The sequence below is a fragment of the Rhinoderma darwinii genome, chromosome 4, assembly GCF_050947455.1.
Source record: "Rhinoderma darwinii isolate aRhiDar2 chromosome 4, aRhiDar2.hap1, whole genome shotgun sequence".
Classification (NCBI taxonomy): domain Eukaryota; kingdom Metazoa; phylum Chordata; class Amphibia; order Anura; family Rhinodermatidae; genus Rhinoderma; species Rhinoderma darwinii.
The window spans coordinates 307700339-307718842 of NC_134690.1; the positions used below are offsets into that span (position 1 = coordinate 307700339).

Sequence of the window (18504 nt, forward strand, 5' to 3'; positions counted from 1 at the left end):
TCTGCGATCGCATTTATAATACACTGCAATACTTTTGTATTGCAGTGCATTACTGCCTGGCCGTTTAACACGGACAGGCATCTGCTAGGTCATGCCTGCGGCATGATCTAGCAGGCATTCACTCCAGGCAGACCTGGGGGCCTTTATTAGGCCCCCGGCTGCCATTGGAGACACAGACACTCGGCGATCGTATCGCCGGGTGTCGGTGGGGGAGAGAGGGAGCTCCCTCCCTCTCTCCAAAACCACTCAGATGCGTTGCTCGCTATTGAGCACCGCATCTGAGGGGTTAAACGGGTGAGATCGATACTAATATCGATCTCACACGGCAGAGCAGGGACGTTCCCAGCCCTCAGCTGCCTCTAGCAGCTGAGAGCAGGGAGATTTGACAGCTCCCTGCTCTGTAAACTTATTCCGATGTCGCGACGTAAAAAGTCTATGGCATCGGAATAAGGCCCGTTAGTGACCAACGTAGAAACACGATGGGCCGGTCACTAATGGGTTAAAGAGGCTCTGTCACCAGATTATAAAATCCCTATCTCCTATTGAATGTGATCGGCGCTGCAATGTAGATAACAGCAAAGTTGTTTTGTTTTTTTTAAAACGATCATTTTTGCCCAAGTTATGAGCAATTTTAGATTTAGATTTATACAGAGCCTCTTTAACTCCTAAGTCATCACCCCTATAACCTCAGTTTTATTGCCCCGGCTTATCTTAATGATGTATCACCTCATGTACTAATTGTCTTTGTGTAACATCTTAAATGTTGTGCTTTTTTTCTCAGTCATTCATTTGTAAATTGCCTGACGATGGAGCCTCTGTGCTCTGAAAGCTGCATATAGAACTTTTATGTTTAGCCAATAAGGGTATCAGATCTTTTTTGACACAAAAGTATTTAACATTGCACGTTGTAATACACAAATACATACTTAAATTAAGGATTATGTGTTGGTGCTGTGGATAAAATACAGATGTGTACTTTAAAACCATTCACTATGATGAAGCCGTGCTTCCAGGCAGATCGTTTATGCAGCGACTTTATATCCTCGCAGCATACTATAAACCATACAATCTTTGGTATCACATAATTCCAGATGAGTCTTCAGTCTCAGCCAGTAGATTGTCATGTGTGTTGCATACGTTCAGAAAATTAAAAGCCTGATGTGCAAAAACACACAAAATCAGGCGACGAAATGTATGCCCCGCATCTGAATGCATTGATCTTGTTTATAGATCAGGTTTACACAGGGACATTCAAAAACAAGAAACATAAAATTACAGAATGTTCCCATAACTATCTCCTAAAAAACATATGAGAAATACCACACGCTGTGACATTTTATAACAGATAAATGCCCAACAAATGCCCTGTTTCAGTGATCGTTCAGATGCGCTGCACTAGGGTTCAAGCGAGATGAATTGGGGACTATTAAGAGAAAATGTTATCTTTGTGCCCCTGTCTTGTAGATTTAAAAATATACCACTTTCTGTGCACTAAAACTAATAAAATTGTTTAAGCAAATTTGTATAACTATAAATAAGGGTGCCAGATATGTCAGGTATGAAGTTACAGGGGTTTTCCCTAATGCAAACATTGACTACTTAGCATATCCACAAGTTATGACATACATTTCTGATAGATGCGGGCTTCACCTATATCCTGTAGATAGGTCATGTAGATGTCTAAGATGGAAAAACCTCTTTAATGCTTGGGGGGCATAGGCATGCAAAAACAACTAAACCGTGTCTGGTCCCTTGAATGACACCTTACCTGCAGTCCTGGTTGTTCCCAGAATAATGGGGCAGATCCCCTGATTTGAACAAAGGAGGAAACATCATCATCCACATAGATTGTCTGTAAAGATTTAGAATGTGATCAGATATAGAATTATATAAAGATTCAATTGATATCACAATGTAACAGTATTTTATTAAAATGTTATTAAAAACTAAGATTTGTCTTGTCCAATTTTACAGTCTCCATTATTACACAGATATATGTATGAATTGCTATTGCAAGAAAAAAAGAACCCTAAGAATTCCAAAAAGTGGATTTTCTGAAAAGTTCTCTTCTTCTAAAATGATTCTTCCTGGAAATGCTTGACTTTGAAAATATGAGATGACATGTTTATTGGTTATTTTTGAATTTTTATTTCGCCATCAGTGAAATAGGCGTAAAAGGTTGGTATTCATTACTGATTCTATACAGACAGGTTACCAGCTACTGTATTTATGTACTACCTGGATCACGCTGGAATGTATTCTATTATACTTTACTATAGCAACATTTTAATGTCTATGATTTTGGATTATATTGTGCCAGACCCCTCAAACCTTTAACCTATATTTACCAACCACAGAAGTGAGTCACAAACGCATCAATTCCTTCACAGCTATAAACACAGTCTTGTTGATTCATATCTCAGCACATTCACATTTGTATTGTCCACAGACTTACCAGCAGTAAAAGCCACAATGACATGATGGTCTATTATAAGTAAAGCCTAACAATGCCTCTGCAGATGGATTTAAATAAGGGGGAATTCACACGAGCGTGTATTCGGTCCGTGCGGGCCGCGTGGTTTTCACGCGGCACACATGGACCAATACAAGTCTATGAGGCAGTACAGACAATCCGTGCTTTTTGCGCAGCGTTTGTCTGCTGCGCAAAAAGCGCGACAGGTTCAATAACTCTGCGTATTTCGCGCATCACGCACCCATTGAAGTCAATGGGTGCGTGAAAACCACGCAGGTTGCACGGAAGCACTTCCGTGCGAACCGACTGAAACAGCGCACCAGCTGTCAAAAGGATGAATGTAAACAGAAAAGCACCACGAACATCCGAACATCCAAACGGAGTGTCTTTGCGATGAGCGAACCCGGACAAGCGAACCGAACTTCACCGGGTTCGGCTGAACTCGTTTTGGCCGAACCCGGCAAAAAAATTATCGGTACGCGACGTCAGGAGATAGTCACTGTCCATGGTGCTGAAAGAGTTAAACTGTTTCAGCACCATGGACAGTGACTTCCGATCCCAATATACATGAACCTGTAGAAAAAAAACGAAGTTCTGACTTACCGATAACTCCCGGCGTCTTCCTCCAGTCTGACCTCCCGGGATGACAATTCAGTCCAAGTGACAGCTCCAGCCAATCACAGGCCAAGCACAGGCTGCAGTGGTCACATGGACTGGCGCGTCATCCAGGGAGGTGGGGCCCGATGTCGAGAGGCGCGTCACCAAGGACGCGTCACCAAGGCAACGGCCGGGAAGTTCTCGGTAAGTACGAACTTTTTCTTTTTTTTCCAACAGGTTTTTCGATATTTTGTTCGGCATTCACTGTCGAGGGTGCTGAAAGAGTTAGCTCTTTCAGCACCTTGGACAGTGACGGGCGTCGACTAGCCTCATCTCTATGATGGCGGCTGCGCGAAAATCACGCAGCCGCGCATCATACACGGATGACACACGCAGCTGTCAAATGGTTTTTGCGCGCGCAAAATGCTGCGTTGTTTGCGTGCGCAAAAATGCAACGTTCGTCTGTATCTGCCCTAAGAGACAGGGAAATTAATTTTACTAAATGGTTTATGGTTTATCAAACAGGCGTAATATTTCTGATGTCATTTACAGTTTGATTCTGCTTCTTAACAATCGTTCACAGTTTAAATCTACATAATAAGTTCGATAGCTAAACAGATACTTTGCCTCACAAGTTTTCTAACGATACAAGTTATTCTAGGTTGTTTCTTTATACATATACAACTTTCTGCTGGTTGCCTTTGGATACAGACACTGGTTTATCTGCATTCTTCTATCAGACATTAACAGGTTAGCTCTAACTGTCATGTGCGCTCCCACAACGCATTGCGCTCCAAAAAAAGGGAACCATCAAAATTCTGAAATTAGACTTCGTTTACTTCAGTGTTATACAAACAGTAGAATGAAAAAACTGGAGTGCCGGAGCCACTGCATAACGGACATTTCTTCCAACATTTTTCACCGGATCTGCGACAAAGCTCCTACCGGAGCCTCCGACGCAGATGTAAACAGAGTCCTAACTTTAGACATGCAAAACTAAAGATCAATACAAAAAGTAAAGCAAATTATTTACAAACTTTATTTTCAACATGTTATGTAGACTTTACATGCAGAATATTGTAATGAGAAGGTTTTGCACAAATAGGTTTTGACTATTTTTTTTTTTTTTAAGAACATTCAAGAAAACATGTTTTCTCTTGAATTACTTCTTAATTCTTCCGATTACTCAGAATACTCAGAAGGCAGGCTACATGTCTTGTGACACCTCTTCGCTTTGCTGAGGGGCTCAGAGAGGGCAAGAGGGGCATTTTTTTGCATCCTTTATTATTTGGCCAGTAACGCTGAAGTCCATCTTATCTGTTGAACTATTAAGCACAATCTATAGACCCCTGTAAGTAATTCTATCAGGCTGGCGACCATAGCTTTAGCTCATATATTTCCAATTCTAGAATACGGCTTAAAAACTACCGTTCAAAAGTTTGGGGTCGCCCAGACAATTTTGTGTTTTCCATGAAAACACACACTTTTATTTATCAAATGAGTTGCAAAATGACTAGATAATATAGTCAAGACATTGACAAGGTTAGAAATAATGATTTTTATTTCAAATAATAATTTTCTCCTTCAAACTTTGCTTTCGTCAAAGAATGCTCCATTTGCAGCAATTACAGCATTGCAGACCTTTGGCATTCTAGCTTCTTAATTTGCTGAGGTAAATCGGGAGAAATTTCACCCCATGCTTCCAGAAGGCCCTCCCACAAGTTGGATTGGCTTGATGGGCACTTCTTGCGTACCATACGGTCAAGCTGCTCCCACAACAGCTCTATGGGGTTGAGATCTGGTGACTGCGCTGGCCACTCCATTACAGATAGAATACCAGCTGCCTTCTTCTTCCCTAAATAGTTCTTGCATAATTTGGAGGTGTGCTTTGGGCCATTGTCCTGTTGTAGGATGAAATTGGCTCCAATCAAGCGCTGTCCACAAGGTATGGCATGGCGTTGCAAAATGGAGTGATAGCCTTCCTTATTCAAAATCTCGTTTACCTTGTACAAATCTCCCACTTTACCAGCACCAAAGCAACCCCAGACCATCACATTACCTCCACCATGCTTGAGAGATGGCGTCAGGCACTTTTCCAGCATCTTTTCAGTTGTTCTGCGTCTCACAAATGTTCTTCTGTGTGATCCAAACACCTTAAACTTCGATTTGTCTGTCCATAACACTTTTTTCCAATCTTCCTCTGTCCAAGGTCGGTGTGCTTTTGCCCATATTAATCTTTTCCTTTTATTAGCCAGTCTCAGATATGGCTTTTTCTTTGCCACTCTGCCCTGAAGGCTAGCATCCCGGAGTTGCCTCTTCACTGTAGACGCTGACACTGGCGTTTTGCAGGTACTATTTAATGAAGCTGCCAGTTGAGGACCTGTGAGGCGTCTATTTCTCAAACTAGAGACTCTAATGTACTTGTCTTGATGCTCAGTTGTGCAGCGGGGCCTCCCACTTCTCTTTCTACTCTGGTTAGAGCCTGTTTGTGCTGTCCTCTGAAGGGAGTAGTACACACCTGTTTTAGGAAATCTTCAGTTTCTTGGCAATTTCTCGCATGGAATAGCCTTTATTTCTAAGAACAAGAATAGACAGTCAAGTTTCACGTGAAAGCTCTCTTTTTCTAGCCATTTTGAGAGTTTAATCGAACCCACAAATGTAATGCTCCAGATTCTCAATTAGCTCAAAGGAAGGTCAGTTTTATAACTCCTCTAAACAGCAAAACTGTTTACAGCGGTGCTAACATAATTGCACAAGGGTTTTCAAGTGTTTTCTAATCATCCATTAGCCTTCTAACACAGTTAGCAAACACAATGTACCATTAGAACACTGGAGTGATGGTTGCTGGAAATGGGCCTCTATACACCTATGTAGATATTGCATTAAAAACCAGACGTTTGCAGCTAGAATAGTCATTTAGCACATTAACAATGTATAGAGTATATTTCTGATTAATTTAATGTTATCTTCATTGAAAAAAACTGTGCTTTTCTTGCAAAAATAAGGACATTTCTAAGTAACCCTAAACTTTTGAACGGTAGTGTACATACAATATATTATACACATTTTCAAAACAATTGATTTAGCAGCTTTTCTAATAACCTTTATACATCTCCATGTATATGATGCAAGGTGAAATAACCATGAAACAAATGGTGCATTTTAAATATAAATAAAAACTAGGACATTTTTGAATACAACTCTAAATACTACTGTAAGAGAAAATAAGGAAATATGTCCTAGGAAGAATAATAATGCTTATTCATGGAATTAAAAAGTACACAGGATGAAGAATAGTCTTGTACGGTTACTTTTGTTCAATGTAACATGTAAATGAAAAGAACATGATTACAATACCTGCTCTGTTTCAACAAAGTTTGAAACGTGTCCATCGTCATCTACTCCACGTATGTGGAACCTGGCACCTGCCCGTACACAGCTGATACGTGAAATAAGGCAAGCCTTGGCTTTCCGGTGTGAGGCATAGACCGTACGGATTTCGACCCCTCCGCAGATTACCTTCAACAGCCAATTTGAGCAGCTGACTTGACAGTGTTTCAAAGGCACATGCAACAGCCTGTTCCTGTAGATACAAGTACATGTGTAAATCGAGCACAAACTAAAAGTCCTAAAAAAATTCACAAGGCAAAAAAAAAGAAATAAGGAATGCATCAATCTTTGAAAGTTAAATGAGTAAAGTGGTGCTCACATTTGTTTTTGTGCCTTTCATGTGCTAGAAACATACAGCTTAGGCTCTGTTCACACTAGTGTTATGGCTACCGGTCCATGCGGTCTAGTCAGCAGTAAGTATCTAAAAAAAAATACCCGTAATATTCCTTTAGCAAATCTTTTGCCATTTTTGTGTACTTTCTGCGCTTCCCCATGTGTTAGCAGTCTAAATACTTTAGAAGCGGTCCTAAAGATCGTCCTGCAATATAAAGGGCAGCACCTTCAAATTCTGTTTATTCCTAGGTCAACTGCACTCTCTCAATGTCACCTCCTCCTTTCCATCAATGATCACTGGACCGAACAGCTGCCTTGGAGCAAGCTTTTAGGAAATCACAGGTGTGTGAGAGCCCACAAACATGTATATGCTGATTTTTTGAAAGTGTGGAATCCCTTTAACACAATACGCATATATATCATGAAAGATGTATATTATATAAACTCCATTATTTGATACATGTTATATACTGTACTATAGATCCCATGTAATTGTAGAGTATTTTATTTGAGGCTTAAAGTCTAAATATCTCTTATTATTTGATATCAACATATTTTTATTATATTATTTTTAGATATGGAAATATTTCTACAAAGTTTCTACAAAAGGAATACATTCCTTTTCACTTGCCAATGTCATGTCACCACACAGCAACACAAGTGAAACCAAATAGGAAAAGGAGATCTGTGATTAGTTATTAATGAGTTGCACAGCAATATAGCAATATTCGGTTACTTACCCCTCAACTATTCAAACATCTAGCTGGCTACTTCCTTCCTTGGTTTACTTTTATACTCTTGCTGGTATTGTATGCTGCCTCAGCTTTCAATATTTAATGACACTTTCTAAAGCTGCTTTGGAAATATTTCTGACATGGAGGTGTCCTGCCTATGCCAATGTAGTCAATCTGAAGCTTTGCATCAGAAAACCCATTCATTTCAGTCCAATTAATTTTCAATAAGGACCAACATTACACGGTAAGGTATAAAAGACACAATTATAAGTCTAAAGTATCAACAACATCCTATGCTTTGTTACAGTCCACAACATATCATCACCTTATACATGATACTTTCTATAGGTAATAGACTACGTGCCTAAGCTACATGGAAGTCTTTTAATAGTGCAATCACGCTACCAAAATTGTCCACAATTAAATCAATTTGTCATGAGGGGCATAGCAATGTTACTAATTGGAAAGTTATTGTGGATCAACCATAATCTGTAAGAAGATTCTCAGAAAGACGGTCACAGGTTGCTTGCGCAATTCATATGGCCACAGCACACCAACAACTGGGCAACAAAGGAGCTTGTGCAGTCAGTCTCTGTCCGAATATACTTTACCGTACCATCCTTATTAAATGTTCTGTTGTAAAACCTTATACAAGATGGATCTTAGAGCAACAAGTGAATTCCACTGCTGGCATCTGTATACAATGTGAAATTAAGACTTCATCCTAATGATTATGTAAAGGTCGAGTAAACCAGCAATATATTGGTTGTATAAACTCATGTAGCAGTGACTATTTCCCTTAGGTAGATCAGTTGACATAGCAAAGGATCACCATACACATAAGATAGTGGTAGGCCAAACACTCATTGGGCAGACTGCAATCTCCCCCTGATTTCCCCATATATACAGTCAGCATGAAAAACGGAAGTTAATTCCAAAGACCGTTCCGCTGTGGATCATCTCCCAGCAAACGGATCAAGCATGTTGAAATCAAACATGCCCATTCTACCGTAAGCGGGTGGGGGGGGGGGCAGTCGGGATGCACCCATATACTTTAGATAATCTCTGCCGACATTAATTTAATGCTTGTGGGCAGCCCTATATGTGGCCTGACTATTTCATAGGAAGAACAAATCACTCAGCAATAACAAATCGTCAAATAAAATACCAGTCAAGAATGTAACATTTAGTTCAGCCTTTATTGAATGTAGATAACAAGTCTACTGTAAGTAAGCAAAGGTACGCACAGATATTCTGCAATATGCAGACTCAAAAGGAATTGACAGCATCTTCCTCACAATTTTACCTTATTTAGGCAGTACAAAACTGCAAAAAAACAAAAACCCTGGGACTCCACCATGACAGAATAAAGGACAGATTTACATGAGCGCGTGCGTTTTTGCGCACGCAAAAAATGCGGCGTTTTGTGTGCGCAAAAGGTACTTAACAGCTCCGCATGTCATCACCATATGATGCGCGGCTGCGTGCTTTTCGCGCAGCCACCATTATGACACTCCGTTTGGATGTTTGTAAACAGAAAAGGATGTGGTGTTTTTCTGTTTACATTGATAGTTATACTGCTGTTGCTCGAATCACGCGAGTCCCACGGAAGTGCTTCCGTGTGGTGCGCGTGATTTTCACGCACCGATTGACTTCAATGGATGCGTGATGCGCGAAATACGCACAAAGAACGGACATGTCGTGAGTTTTACGCAGCGGACTCGCGCTGCGTAAAAATCACGGACTGTCTGCACGGTCTCATAGACTAATATAGGTCCGTGCGAGGCGCGTGAAAATCACGCGCGTTGCACGGACGTACAGTGAAGGAAATAAGTATTTGATCCCTTGCTGATTTTGTAAGTTTGCCCACTGTCAAAGTCATGAACAGTCTAAAAATTCTAGACTAGGTTAATTTTACCAGTGAGAGATGGATTATATAAAAAAAAAAAAACTGAAAATCACATAGTCAAAATTATATATATTTATTTGCATTGTGCACAGAGAAATAAGTATTTGATCCCCTACCAACCATTAAGAGTTCAGCCTCCTCCAGACCAGTTACACGCTCCAAATCAACTTGGTGCCTGCATTAAAGACAGCTGTCTTACATGGTCACCTGTATAAAAGACTCCTGTCCACAGACTCAATTAAATCAGTCTGACTCTAACCTCTACAACATGGGCAAGACCAAAGAGCTTTCTAAGGATGTTAGGGACAAGATCATAGACCTGCAGAAGGCTGGAATGGGCTACAAAACCATAAGTAAGACGCTGGGTGAGAATGAGACAACTGTTGGTGCAATAGTAAGAAAATGGAAGACATACAAAATTACTGTCAATCGACATCGATCTGGGGCTCCATGCAAAATCTCACCTCGTGGGGTATCCTTGATCCTGAGGAAGGTGAGAGCTCAGCCAAAAACTACATGGGGGGAACTTGTTAATGATCTCAAGGCAGCTGGGACCACAGTCACCAAGAAAACCATTGGTAACACATTACGCCGTAATGGATTAAAATCCTGCAGTGCCTGCAAGGTTCCCCTGCTCAAGAAGGCACATGTACAGGCCCGTCTGAAGTTTGCAAATGAACATCTGGATGATTCTGAGAGTGATTGGGAGAAGATGCTGTGGTCAGATGAGACTAAAATTGAGCTCTTCGGCATTAACTCAACTCGCCGTGTTTGGAGGAAGAGAAATGCTGCCTATGACCCAAAAAACACCGTCCCCACTGTCAAGCATGGAGGTGGAAATATTATGTTTTGGGGGTGTTTCTCTGCTAAGGGCACAGGACTACTTCACCGCATCAATGGGAGAACGGATGGAGCCATGTACCGTCAAATCCTGAGTGACAACCTCCTTCCCTCCACCAGGACATTAAAAAAGGCTCGTGGCTGGGTCTTCCAGCACGACAATGAAACAAAGGAGTGGCTCAAAAAGAAGCACATTAAGGTCATGGAGTGGCCTAGCCAGTCTCCAGACCTTAATCCCATCGAAAACTTATGGAGGGAGCTGAAGATCCGAGTTGCCAAGCGACATCCTCGAAATCTTAATGATTTACAGATGATCTGCAAAGAGGAGTGGGCCAAAATTCCATCTAACATGTGTGCAAACCTCATCATCAACTACAAAAAACGTCTGACTGCTGTGCTTGCCAACAAGGGTTTTGCCACCAAGTATTAAGTCTTGTTTGCCAAAGGGATCGAATACTTATTTCTCTGTGCACAATGCAAATAAATATATATATAATTTTGACTATGTGATTTTCTTTTTTTATATAATCTAATCTCTCACTGGTAAAATTATCTCTCACTGCCTAAAAATTCTAGACTGTTCATGTCTTTGACAGTGGGCAAACTTACAAAATCAGCAAGGGATCAAATACTTATTTCCTTCAGGGTATGTTCACACGGCCAAATTTCAGACGTATACGAGGCGTATTTTGCCTCGTTTTACGTCTGGAAATACGTCTCAAATACGTCGGCAAACATCTGCCCATTCATTTGAATGGGTTTGCCGACGTACTGTGCAGACGACCTGTTATTTACGCGTCGTCGTTTGACAGCTGTCAAACGACGACGCGTAAAAATACAGCCTCGTCAAAAGAAGTGCAGGACACTTCTTTGGACGTTTTTGGAGCTGTTTTCTCATAGACTCCAATGAAAACAGCTCCAAAAACGGACGTAAAAAACGCAGCGAAAACGGCGTGAAAACGCCGCGAAAAATGCGAGTTGGTAAAAAAACGTCTGAAAAACATGGTCTGTTTTCCCTTGAAATCAGCTCTGGATTTTCAGACGTTTTTGTTGACTACGTGTGAACATACCCTCACTGTATATCACGTTCATCTGAATAAGCCCTCACTGTGACTTCCAGAATTACCTATGGGGGAAATAGTTGCTAGCCACATGAGAGCGGTCTGCACATTTTGCAGAAACAGCCAAGTCATAATTTCTTAATTTTTTGTAACTTTACGATCACGTTTTGGCTTTTCTTTTTTTTGTGTTTTCATAGGTGAAAAAAAATAATAAAAACACAATGTTTATTTATTTTTACTAATGATCACATAAGCTGCACCTTATGTAATTAATGGTGTGTATGCATAATTATTTTACATTCATATTTTTTACATTCATAATCTTATTTTTCTGATACAACTTTGATTGTATAAAATGATTAATAGGAACAGGTACTGCTGTAAGAATATACAGTGCATTCGTAAAGTCTTCAGACCCTTTCACTTTTTTCACATTTTGTTATACTGAGGCCTTGTGCGAAAATAAAAAAATCAAGTTTTTCCCCATCATTCTGCACGCAATACCCCATAATGATAAAGTAAAAAACAGAATTTTAGACATTTTTGCAAACTTATTAAAAATGGAAAACTCAAGTATTCAGACTCTTTGCTATGACACTTGAAATTTAGCTCTGGGTGCCTCCCATTTCTCTAGATATTTGAAATGTTTCTACACCTTGATTGGAGTCCACCTGTGGTAAATTAATTTGATTGGACATGATTTGGAAAGACACCCCTGTCTATAGAAGGTCTCACAGCTGACAATGCATATCCGAGCAAAAACAAGGCCATGAGGAGGAAAAACTGCCTGTAGAGCTCAGAGACAGGATTATGTGGAGGCACAGATCTGGAGAAGGGTACAAAACAAATAAAAATTTTGCTGCACTAAAAGTTCAAGAGCACAGTGGCCTCCATAATTCCTAAATCGAAGAAGTTCGGAACAACCAGGACTCTTCCTAGTCCCACAAAACTAAGTAAATCGGGGGAGAAGGGCCTTGGTAAGAGAGGTGACCAAGAACCCAATGGTCCCTCTGGCGGAGCTCCAAAGATCCTTCCAAGGTAAAATATCACTGCAGCACTCCACCAATCTGGGCTTTATGGCAGAGTGGCCAGAAAGAAGCCTCTTCTCAATAAAAGACACATGAAAGCCCTCATGGAGTTTGTAAATAAAAAAAATAAAAAAAAAGAAGGACCTAAAGGACTCTCAGACTGAGAAACAAGATTCTGTGGCCTAGTTAAACTGAGATTGAACTTTTTGGTCTCAATTCTAAGAGTCAGGTCTGGAGGAAACCAGGCACTGCTCATCACCTGCCCAATACCATCCCTATAGAGAAGCATGCGGTGGGGGTGTTTTCCAGTAGCTGGTACAGGGAGACTTGTCAGGGTTAAGGGAAAGGTGAATGGAGCAAAGTACAGATATATTCTTAATGAAAACCTTATCTAGAGTGCTCTGGACCTCCAACTGGGCCAAAGTTTCACCTTCCAACAAAACAATGATCCTAAGCACACAGACAAGACAGCACAAGAGAGGCTTAAGGACAACTATGTGAATGTCCTTGAGTGGCCCAGCCAGAGCCCTGACTTGAGCCCAATCCAACATCTCTGGAGAGATCTGAAAATGGCTGTTCACCAACAGTCCCCATCCAATCTGACAGGGCTTGAGAGAAGAATGGCAGAAAATCCCCAAATCCAGGTGTGCAAGCCTTTTGGCATTATACCCAAGTAGACTGGAGGCTGTTATCGCTGCCAAAGGTGCTTCAACGAAGTACTGAGTAAAGGGTCTGAATGCTTATGTCAATACAATATTTTAGTTTTTCCTTTTCACTAAATTAGCAAAGATTACTAACATTCTGTTTTCACTTTGTCATTATGGGTTATTGAGTGCAGAAAGATGGGGGAAAGCTTGAATTGTTTTATTTTAACACAAGGCCTCAACATAACAAAATGTGAAAAACTCGAAAATGTCTGAAGACTTTCTGAATGCATTGTAGTGTACAGCACTGCACAACATGGTGTGCTATATAAATAACGCTTAAGAAATAACTACATTATTCAATACATCTTATGCATTGCTGTAGGCTGAACAGGACAGCATACAGCTACTATACAATTATACTAACCAGAAAAACCAGTTTCCAGGTTCAGAACATCTTTTGTCAGCTTGGTTTTGGGCTCGAACAGTGAGGTCAAAATGTGATCCTGCATTTGGCCAAGAGAAATAAAACATTCCTGAATTCAGTATCTTCCGGAGAGCGGTGACGCGTTCCTCCTCTTTGGTTTCTTCTTGTAGTGGACAGAAATCGGTTGATGTGATTTTGTAAACTTCAGCATCTAAAATTCGTCCTACAGAGGTGCATCCGCTTACCAAGACAAGAAAGTGCAACCGAGAATTCCCTGCAAGAAAAAGGAATCAGATACATCTACAAAAACTATAAGGAGATCTCCAAAAAAAAATGAATACTATTCAGTAAATTGCAAGACTTAAAATCATTTAAAATGTCCAAACAATGCATATATCTGTAAATTCTAATTTTTTTTTGTTGTATTCCAAACAGTATTTTTCATTTATAAATACCTATCACGAAATGTGAAGACATATATAATATACCCACACTGGATAAATAATGTACAGCACACAATTTGTACCATAGACATATTCAAAAAACTTTATTGAAGTACACATAACAACAATTGGCCATCAAAAATAAAATCAATGATACAAGCAATAAAAAGACTAGCGTGGAGATACAGCAAGGACATATATAATTAACATGCTAATAGGCATAAACATGTGATGTGGTAAGGTACAATGATCTAAATGTAAACCCAAATGGGTATACCATAAACAGTATGAAGTGGAGCAAGTTTTAACCAAATCATATATACCAAAAAACAACTCTAACCTCAATTACAAAGTGTTGCAGTGAACAATATATTATCACTGCTTTAGCAATTAAAGAGGAGAGTCAGGAAATAATAAGATCGCTAAAGACCATTACCAACCTGTAGACTGCATGATATGTCCTAAATGTAAGTGTATAACCACCCTAGACGCCCCCGACGCGCGTTTCGCCGTCAGCTTTCTCAAGGGGTACTGACTCATGGGACAACGGACACCTTTAAATATGGACTGCAATGGGAGTGAATTGTGTCAATAACCAATAGGCACGGATCATACACAGGTTCAGGGCATACCTAATCATACCTAATCATCCTTATTTCCACACCTACTATATCCTGGGACCCGAGAATTACTGCTGCGGATAAGAGTTCGCTCCACAAGACGCCATGACAGCTGGAACTGCGCATGCGCAGAAGCGTTCATCCGGGTACATAAGTCACGGTCTACATGGTGTTTTCCCTAAATCAGTGCATCGCGCATGCGCGTCAAGCACCACAACACAGCTTCAGAGGAGGGGCTCTAATATCCACGTTAAATAGATGTGATGGAAGCCGCGCCATCTTAAAGAGTGGCATAATGCCAGATTATTACGTATACTTGTAGGAGGATCGAGGGAGTATCATAATACTGGGAAGCATAGATAATGTTATACCTTAACCAGAATCGTAACATCATATTAGTACATCATTCACACGTGAACAACCCCATACATACAGACATCGACGCAGATACAAAACAGAATTACTATACATCAATATATACACATAAATAGATAAATACAAAACTGTACATGTATCCAATAAATAGCGATATCCGATAAATACATAGACATACCATCAATATATACTGTGAATACAAAAATATATATATATAATATTAATAAAATCACAATATGTATATAATAAATACAGTGATCATTTCATCATAAGATTGCATAAAAGTATATAATTATACTATACAAATAAATAAGAAAAAGTATAGGGAGTGAATAGGGTAAGTGAACACTCAGCCTTCTCAAGGGGTAGGTATTGGTATCTTTGATACCTTTCACATATACTTTTTTCATGGTAAATTTTGATTATTGATATGCTATGATTCATGTTGAATATCAACATCTATATGCATTCACATATTTAATATACATATTATGGATGCAATGGGTGAGATATTTATTCTTGCACTAGTTTGCATTTATCGTGCGTATAGTATAGTGTTAGCCCCATATAACATACTGAACACTATATACTTAGATATGTGGCATGATTTTCCTGCATATATGCTTTAGTATACTCGATTTATCTATACCTTAGTAGTACACTAGGTTGAATAGAGTTTGGGTATTCATATCCTCTAATATATGTTATTATGGGTGCAACTGGATATATACTATATATTGCTCCATGGTTATATTTATTGTGCTTCATATATACACATAGCTTTATGATGTCATAGAATATGTACTTTTTTGATATAGTGAATAGATGGTATCTGGATCTTATTATGGACACGTCTTTTAACTTAAAAAAAATATTTTTTTTATTATATAATATATATAATTTTAGATATATTTTATAAATATTGATATATGTATATATATATATATATATATATATATATATATATATTTTTTTTTTTTATATATAAAACACGTTTAGTATAATTATCTGCTCAATATACAGTAACATATATTTATTGATTAATAATGTTATATTTTTCAGGTGCAGCCGTAATTTTCTTTTTCACACTATTATAAATTAATTATTTTTATTTCTTTTTTCTCACTTTCACATGCACATGTGTTCACTTACCCTATTCACTCCCTATACTTTCTTATTTATTTGTATAGTATAATTATATACTTTTATGCAATCTTATGATGAAATGATCACTGTATTTATTATATACATATTGTTATTTTATTAATATTATATATATATATTTTTGTATTCACAGTATATATTGATGGTATGTCTATGTATTTATCGGATATCGCTATTTATTGGATACATGTACAGTTTTGTATTTATCTATTTATGTGTGTATATTGATGTATAGTAATTCTTTTTTTTATCTGCGTCGATGTCTGTATGTATGGGGTTGTTCACGTGTGAATGATGTACTAATATGATGTTACGATTCTGGTTAAGGTATAACATTATCTATGCTTCCCAGTATTACGATACTCCCTCGATCCTCCTACAAGTATACGTAATAATCTGGCATTATGCCACTCTTTAAGATGGCGCGGCTTCCATCACATCTATTTAACGTGGATATTAGAGCCCCTCCTCTGAAGCTGTGTTGTGGTGCTTGACGCGCATGCGCGATGCACTGATTTAGGGAAACCACCATGTAGACCGTGACTTATGTACCCGGATGAACGCTTCTGCGCATGCGCAGTTCCAGCTGTCATGGCGTCTTGTGGAGCGAACTCTTATCCGCAGCAGTAATTCTCGGGTCCCAGGATATAGTAGGTGTGGAAATAAGGATGATTAGGTATGCTCTAAACCTGTGTATGATCCGTACCTATTGGTTATTGACACGATTCACTCCCATTGCAGTCCATATTTAAAGGTGTCCGTTGTCCCATGAGTCAGTACCCCTTGAGAAAGCTGATGGCGAAACGTGCGTCGGGGGGAGTCTAGGGTGGTTATACACTTACATTTAGGACATATCATGCTGTCTACAGGTTGGTAATGGTCTTTAGGGATCTTATTATTTCCTGACTCTCCTCTTTAATTGCTAAAGCAGTGATAATATATTGTTCACTGCAACACTTTGTAATTGAGGTTAGAGTTGTTTTTTGGTATATATGATTTGGTTAAAACTTGCTCCACTTCATACTGTTTATGGTATACCCATTTGGGTTTACATTTAGATCATTGTACCTTACCACATCACATGATGTTTATGCCTATTAGCATGTTAATTATATATGTCCTTGCTGTATCTCCACGCTAGTCTTTTTATTGCTTGTATCATTGATTTTATTTTTGATGGCCAATTGTTGTTATGTGTACTTCAATAAAGTTTTTTGAATATTTCTATGGTACAAATTGTGTGCTGTACATTATTTATCCAGTGTGGGTATATTATATAGGTCTTCACATTTCGTGATAGGTATTTATATTTCGTTGTTGATCTGTGAGGACGCTATCACTTTCTGGCGCCCGGGGTCTAATTTTGAATAGGTATTTAGTATTTTTCATTTGTCTGACGTAATGGCAATGATGAGATCAGTATAACTTAATTCCCTGAGCTGCTATAGCGTAAATATACTTCTACTTTAATGGTTGACAGCGCTGTATAATCCACAGTCCCATCTCTTTATTAACAGACACGGTTTGCCCAATCCTACCGAGGATCACAAACAAGCTAAACATAGCACTCAAACGGCTAGAAAATATGGCAGAACAAAAATATTAAACTTTTTTTAATGTAGGATTATAAAAAGGCTGAAAAGATGATTTTTTTTACCATAAATATTTTACCTATTTCTGCAAATGTTACCCTATATAAAAAACATACAAGAAAACTAAATATACTGGCTTTGTTTTGAGGCTCAATGAATGTCACAAAAAAGGGACTGAGAATTTAGGCATTTCAAAGAATTGGCCATTACAGGGTTAAGTGTCTTAAAGTTTATATTTGGTTTTAGATTCTATTTCTATTTCATGCCATTGGCTCACACCAGGACTGGGAAAATGGGAAAGTGGTCATTTACTTTTCACACTGATAACAGAAAAACTGTGACAGGTCAGTCACCAGGGCCAGGGTTTGGATTGGTTTCATCCAAGAATTGAAAAGGGATGAGAAAGTGGAGAGTGGAGGATAGGAATCTCAATCTATTTGTTTGCTGTACCCTTAAGTTGATGTACATTCACATGCATATTCAGCCCAGTAAGAGGGACATAAGCTGCTAACAGACACCTCCGGCAGCGGCTTACCAGGGGAACAACGGACTAGTCATGTTGAAATACAACATTGATACCTTTTTAAGAGTCACGGGACTGTCGAAATCGCTGAGTTCACGGACTTTAGCCTAATGTGCATGTCCATCTCCCACTCTTCATAGAAATTAAATTTTATATTAGCATTTTGGGGATAATAGCCATGAACCAAATGATGTCCATGCCTAAGTAATATGAACTTTGCAGAGTCAGGGTTATTTTAACAAAGGACTAACCAATAGCGCCGGTTCCGTTGCACCACAGACACTACTGGCAGCTGCCGTTACCTATTGACTTTAATGGGTTCCGTCGGCTTTCAGTCGGGGTGTTCGACAT

At 39.1% G+C, this 18504-nt stretch overlaps 1 protein-coding gene across 1 annotated transcript in view; it reads right to left on the reverse strand.

Annotated features, from left to right (window-relative positions):
* The window catches only part of SYNJ2 (synaptojanin 2), a 250116-nt gene that overhangs the window by 151967 nt on the left and 79645 nt on the right, over nt 1-18504 (reverse strand). The window contains exons 3-5 of the mRNA XM_075863738.1: nt 13437-13710; nt 6428-6653; nt 1740-1852 (exon numbers count right to left, since the gene is read on the reverse strand). Coding sequence (XP_075719853.1) covers nt 1740-1852; nt 6428-6653; nt 13437-13710 — 613 coding nt within the window. The remainder of the gene's footprint in view (nt 1-1739; nt 1853-6427; nt 6654-13436; nt 13711-18504) is intronic.